This window comes from Schistosoma mansoni (genome assembly GCF_000237925.1).
Source record: "Schistosoma mansoni, WGS project CABG00000000 data, chromosome 3 unplaced supercontig 0083, strain Puerto Rico, whole genome shotgun sequence".
Classification (NCBI taxonomy): Eukaryota; Metazoa; Platyhelminthes; class Trematoda; order Strigeidida; family Schistosomatidae; genus Schistosoma; species Schistosoma mansoni.
Window position 1 is genome coordinate 216,468 of NW_017386008.1, and position 7,057 is coordinate 223,524.

At 36.0% G+C, this 7,057-nt stretch overlaps 1 protein-coding gene across 1 annotated transcript in view; it reads right to left on the bottom strand.

Moving 5' to 3' along the window:
- The window catches only part of Smp_137460 (cytoplasmic polyadenylation element binding protein (cpeb), putative), a gene marked incomplete at both ends in the record, with an annotated part of 25,367 nt that extends 18,596 nt beyond the window's left edge, over positions 1–6,771 (bottom strand). The window contains 2 exons of the mRNA XM_018791326.1: positions 5,800–6,033; positions 6,162–6,771. Of these exons, the coding sequence (XP_018645466.1) occupies positions 5,800–6,033; positions 6,162–6,771 (844 nt within the window). The remainder of the gene's footprint in view (positions 1–5,799; positions 6,034–6,161) is intronic.
- Positions 6,772–7,057: the final 286 nt, after the last annotated feature.

The following is a 7,057-nucleotide window of genomic DNA, read 5'->3' on the forward strand; positions in this document are numbered from 1 at the left end:
CACTTGCTTGTGCAATGGGGTGAAGTTTAAATTCATTTAGTATTGCGCGATGGTGTTTGAAGCGAAAGCTAGTGGGTTCGAGTCACAGAGTGAAAAACAACTCTGAGATGCAGGTTCATCCAGCTGACGAGTCCCAAATAGGACGAAGTGACGCGCGTCAAACTGGATTCCACTGCTAGCCGCTATCCATCTCTGCTTACTATAGTTCTTTCTTATTTTCATCTGAAGTACGTATTCCATCTATCACGACAAAAATTCAGAAAAATGTCTCTGAAATCTTCTAAGACTCACTTCCACCTTTTGATTGTTGCTAGTTGAAAAAAAGAAGCCGGAACACACTTTTGGTTAATATGTGTGTACAATTTTCAGACAGACAAACTATTCTTAATGGTTAATCAGAAAATTTTAGTCATTTCGAACATTCTGGAAACTGTTTAAGAAAAATCTATTGTTCTAAATGTATGATCAACTTGAATTGGGTTGTTTATTATGTATGTTCATCGAAATCCGATACCTTGTTTGACGAATTTCAAATTTTTGTACGTTAAATGACTTTCTTAAAATGAATCGTCAAGTTTTTGATTTCTACTCTTAATCATAGCACCGAATTTGAATTTAAAATATAGGGCACTGATAAGTATTTTGGTACTTGGTAACATGTTCCACAGAACGCTAGAACACTAATATCACCAAAAATAATGTATGAATCCTGAGTCAAATAGATGTTTACATATAATTTATACCTTACAATCACCTACCTATTGGATATTTGTACTTATCTGTATCCAGAGCAGCAAAAATAACATTTCCAAATAAATCGTTCATAATTGTTACTAATATTTCTGCTGTAATCAAAGCGTGAAGCGCGCCAACAAACACAGTCCTCTTGATATCCGAAGAGCTAGGAGTTGATTTTGTATACTGACTGTCACTGATGACCCATGGTATAACCTGTAAAGTAAGTTTTATAAATATATATTAGCATAAAATAATTTCGGAGAGGTGTATAAGTTCCTCTAACAACCCATTCACAAACACAAATTAGTTCCTGAAAGCAGTGTCTGACCACATTAAGTTTACTTCACATATTGATAATGTTAAGCCAGTGTACACAATTATATACCTTCAGTTAACAAGAATTCACTTCACCAAATGACTAAAGATCAGTTTTTTAAAAACAAAATTACCCACCGATATAATCTGTAAAGTAATTGTGTTAATAATTCAATGATAACCAACCGTCGATTTATTCGACAGAAAATAATAATAAGCTTTATTCAGTGTTATATCTTCGGTGCAATATAGAATTCTCAGCACAAAGTATTTCAACAAGTTCATTTTCCTTATTTCATCACCTATCGTGACGATAAATATCGAGTAACAAACAATTAGATATTAAAGCTAGACCACCAGGGAAAACCTGGAAGCACTGGACTGCCGTTTCGTCCTATTGTGGGACTTCTCAGCAGTGCGCACCCACGACCTTGACTCGCGAGATTCGAACCCAGGACATACCAGTCTCGTGCCAGAGCACTCAACCGATAGACCACTGGTGGTCTAGCTTCAGTTAACTCACGCTTTCAACTATGAAAATACTGAATCGCCACAAAAACCCCTTCTAATAATTAGATGTTAGTTGTTCAGGAATCGACATCTGAACAATGATCAATCTTTTCAATGCATATTGCCTGCCAACTACCATGATATCTCTGATTGTACTTTTTTGTAAGTTGTACAGTGAAAGATCTTAAACTTTTCATAAACGCGCCCAAATAGGTTATGCAATGAATAGACATAATGATGTGTTAAAACAAACAAAAGACACGTAACATGTTGAGATATGCTGATGTCAGGAACAGGTAGCCTAGATATTCAAACAGGTCGTGGATTGGTCGAGGTTAGACATTAACACCATTGGATGCCGGTCACCTTAGTGGTCTATCGGTTAAGTGCTCCGGCGCGAGACTTGTAGGTCCTGGGTTCGAATCTCGCTCGCGAGGCGGGATAGTCGATGCGCACTGCTGAGTCCCATAGTAGGACGAAACGGCTGTCCAGTGCTTCCAGTTATTCTTCCATTGTGGTCTAGCTTCAATTGACTCATGATCTTAACTGTAAAAGAATATTTTGTTAGAATATTGGTATCTCCCTTTTCATATATTCGTTAAACTTTTATTTAGGCAAATGGATTAGAAATACACATAGACCAAATGATCTGAGGATCTTTACAGCTCTTCAGTTAATATAACCGATTATGTCATTGACTAAACATAAAAAGAATTCAGAGAAGAAAAGTTACCTTCAAAACAAGTTTTCTTGATTATTATTCAGTTTTTAATTATGATGACCTTTAGATTTGTTGTCAGTCGGGGCAATGATTTGACCAGTAAATTATTTTCATCCTTATATTCCTTTCTTATCCCTTGATTATTACGTAACCTCATTTGATATTTACAGTTTGGGATTACTTTAAGATGCAATCCTTTTTTTCCTTCCATAGACATAATATTCACCATATAACTCTAATTACGAATGTACCGCTTAAATGATTTCATCGAAAAGAGGAAACTTTCTTCACTGAATTCTCTTTATTTTTATTCAAATAGAGGACATGAAAAACTATTTTGGTATACTATGAATGGGTAAAATGAAAATTGATTATAATCAGAAGGGGTTTTGTGGATATTCCAGTGTTTACATAGTTGAAATCATGAGTCAATTGAAGCTAGACCACCATCGAAAACTTGGAAGCACTGGACGGTCGTTTCGTCTTACTATGGGACTCCACAACAGTGTGCGTTCACGATCTCAACTCGCGGGCGAGATTCAAACCCAGGACCTACCAGTCTCGCGCCAGATTGATTATTTGATTGATTATTTTCGAAATCATTTAAAAGCTGAACATTGGAAATGATTCTATAAACTATGAAAAATTCACAAGAATAACTCATCGCTAAGATCAGTGGTTGACTTTACCAAATCACCTATATACAAACTAGCGAATTACTTAGCAAACATACTGAAATCACATGGAAAACTGATTAGTCATGAAATTAAAGACTTTACCGATTTCACGAACAATATTGGCACCACTCACATGGAAGATGATGGGAAGTTTCGATATCGCTTCCTCATTTAATTATATACCTATTGTTGAGTCGGCTTTCGGAGAACTTCAATGGAGCCTCCAGAGGCCCAAAAGGAGCTGAAGAGCCCTAGCCAATCAGAGTATGGTGGAACATTCTAGAATTCCAACGTGGCGTGCTACTATTGGTCGGTAGCATAATATGTCGTCAACGGATTGTCTGAAATATGATGTTGATTTAACAGACGCTAACATCTATAAATACCCATGATTTTCTGTACAAGAACGAACCTTGGAGTAAAGTGTTTTATCTTATACTTGCGTCTTCTCCCTGGTGTTCAAGTCGCTGAGTAGTTCTAGCCTGTGGGTTACCAGAATAGCTTAGAAAACGAATATAGCGTTCGATCGACGAGAGGTATCACCTATCAATAGAGCATTTGATGTTTTCAGAATCTGACATAGATTTAAATTTACAATGATAGTTAGATCTTTTCGGGGTCATTAATTGTTTGGGATTGCGTTTAAGATCTACCTTATTCATATTCCAAGGAAACCTTTTTGGACAAAAAGGTGGTGTAGCAACGGATCCTTAGCTTCACCATTTTTAGAGAATTTATAGATCTCTTAGAAACTAGTGCTATCAGGAAATGCGTAATTCCATCAAACGTTTGGTTACAGTATGTAGATGAAATTTTTGCTATTATCAAGCTGCATAATTTAGAAGAAATATTTGATTATGTAAACAACATTAGGCTAACCAAAGAGATTAAATCCACTGACTAGAAGACAAGGACAGAAGAAAAAATATTTTATTCCAGAAAATGACACATTCTAAGAGATAATTAGATTACGGGTTTGCACATACTTGTTCTGTGAAGGTCACCGTTGTGAAAAAATTGGATTAATGGGAGTTGTGATCTCAAGACTGAGAAATAAGACCAACGGATACAACTTATTTTAATTTTCCTTAAACTTAGGATAAACAACTACCCTGAAGAGTTTTAAAAGAAGATAGTTAAAAATGAGGAAGAAACTAAACGGTACTGTTTACCTATGGAATGGAAAAAGATCGTTGTCACTCTGTACCATGTAGAAAAATCGGAGGCAATTAAAAGGATTCTACATAAACGCAACATAAGAGTTTGTACCCATGCCATTACTATCATAAGATCAGCCTTAGTTAAAGTTAAGTATGAGTTACCGAAGGAAGAGTAACATGGCGTTGTTTACCAGATTCATTGACATGAACACAATACAGTTGATATGGAAGAAATATCTAGATAGCTGAATATGTGACTGAAAGAACATAAACAGTGTTTGTAACATGTTACTAAAGCCTCCATTAATCTCAAGGAACCCAAAAATAGATAGGAACTAGTGTTATATACTATAGAAATAGGATATAAGATCAATTTTGAAGCGACTGAAATACTTCATGATTAATTTAAATATAATTTTTACAAATAAAAAACTATCATAAGGAGTCCTTCAGAAGTTTTAACTCTATGGATCTTGTAAAAATGTACTTCTTCCCATGGTTTGGCTGTGTTGAGATGAACAGAACTAGTCACCTACCTTTCAGACTGAAAAATAAATGGACCCGAGTACCCTGTTAAAGTTTACTTGACGTACACACATTGGTTAATTAGAATATTGTTAAAGTAAGCCAAACTGAGTAACACTATGACTGTTACTTTGTTCAGTGATAGTATATGAACCTGTTTGGGATACTGAACATTTATTTACTCTTTTTCGTTAAGATGGTAGATCTACTTGTAAAGGCGAGGATTGGCAAAGCAAGGGCAGCATTCCTACGATTGAAGAACATATAGAACTCAAAACAACTCTCAACTAATTTCAAAGACAGAATCTTCAATACGAACGTCAAGACAGTCAGTCCTACTGTACGGAGCTGAAACTCGGAGAACTACTACATCCATCGTCATGAAGGTACAAGTATTTATAAACAGCTGTCTACGCAAAATACTCAATATTCAATAGCCGGACACTATCAGCAATAGCGCATTATGGAAGATGACAAACCAGCTTCCAGCTGAAGAGGAAATTAGGAAAAGACGTTGGAAGTGAATAGGACATACATTAAGGAAATCACCAATGTGCATTACAAGACAAGCCCTAACTTGGAATCCTGAAAGGAAACGGAAAATAGGAAGACCAAAGAACACACTACGCCGGGAAATAGAATCAGATATGAAAAGGATGAATAGCAACTGGAAAGAATTGGAAAGGAAGGCCCAGGACAGAGTTGGATGGATAATGCTGGTGGGCGGCCTATGCTCCTCGACGAGGGGTAACAGGCAAAAGTGAAGTGAGTGTGATAGATCTACTCATTCATTTGGTCAAGACATAAATTATGTAATTTATGTAATCTTTTAGAATGAAGCAGATAAATGGAGAGAGGTAACAGTACTGAAATTCCATTAGTAAATAATTACAAATGATTTATGGATGTAGATTAGTAAGATAAACTGACCTGCACATCCTTGGATATGAATTTAGGACTGGATATCGTATAATATTCACCACCTGTTGTGGGGTTATGAACGCAGTTCGCAAGCAGTTCAGTTACAGAGACTTCATGTTCGAATACCAGATAACAGTAACCTGGAATAATACATTTAATAAAATGGTCATTAAATAAAGTGAAGCAGGTGAAAGGTTCTGATTATTTGAGTTTTTGTATTCAAATTACCCACCTTTATTTGATGATGCTTTAATATGTGTACTGGTAGAGCTTGATCCCTCCTTTTGTGGCCAGCAAACACTGACGTTACCAAATCGAGAAAAAGCCCTTACCAATTCTTCACTTGTGCTATCCCAAGGAACACCACCAAGAAATACTTTCCGAGAGAAAGTCATAGATCGATGAACTCGAATTGGCAGTTTTCCTGACCAGTGATAAGCTGCTTCACTTGTCTGAGCCACTGTACCTAAAGTGATGAACATAATCTAGGGATTATTTACTTTCGAACATTTAAGAATAAGCCTAGTTTAGTTGCTATTATGATGAATTTATACAAAAATAGCTTATCAGATTACAGAGATAGATCAAACTTACTTGCAGAATTTCTGTAAACATTTGCTGCTTTATCAATGTCATTTTCGAATGAACTCATTAGCTTTTGATATGGCAAAGCCAACTGAGAAAGTTCTTCCGTCAAACTACTATCAGATAATGTGTATTGACGACGCTGGAAAGATGAAGGTGGAGAAGGTGAAATATTATCTCCTTGACATTCAGATTTCAGAAGCATAGAGTTTAGTAAGCTTGTTTCACGCTGTTTTGACGCACGTTCATGAAGTAGTTGTGAGATGTTTGTATTATTATTGTTCACAGCAGAATCGGACTGAAAACTGGACAACTGATTTGCTAAAAGATTATAAAGCATGATATGTTGTTCTTGTGGCGTAGAACTAGTATTAATAACAGGTGAATTCGACTGAGACTGGGTAGTATTCAATAAACTGGCTAATAAAGCCATAGTATTTGGATTAATAGGTGCTGCATGGGAAAGCAAATCAGTCTTCACAGCATTAGTATCCAGCTGTGAGATTACATTAACTAGCTGGTTACAGTTTGAAGACAACAACGGATTCTGTATTGGATTAGATCGTCTATTGTGTATATTAGTCATCCAACTTTCATTATTATTATGGAACCCCTGCATAATGGGATGAATCCCATCCGAATTATTTTGCACTGATGTGTGAGGTGTATTAGACAGGATACTACGAAGAAGACATTCATCATAAGAAGTTAAATCACTTAGTGCAACTCTTCGGTATTTCTAGGAACTGATTGCGAATACGAAGGTTACATTCTGACAATGTTGATGAGACTTCGATATCTGCTCAAGCGTGTCACACTTGTAAAATATTCATAAGATCACTATGTTTGATTGCAAAGAGCAGATAATCTGAGTATGATCATGGACTGTTATGATAACGATGATG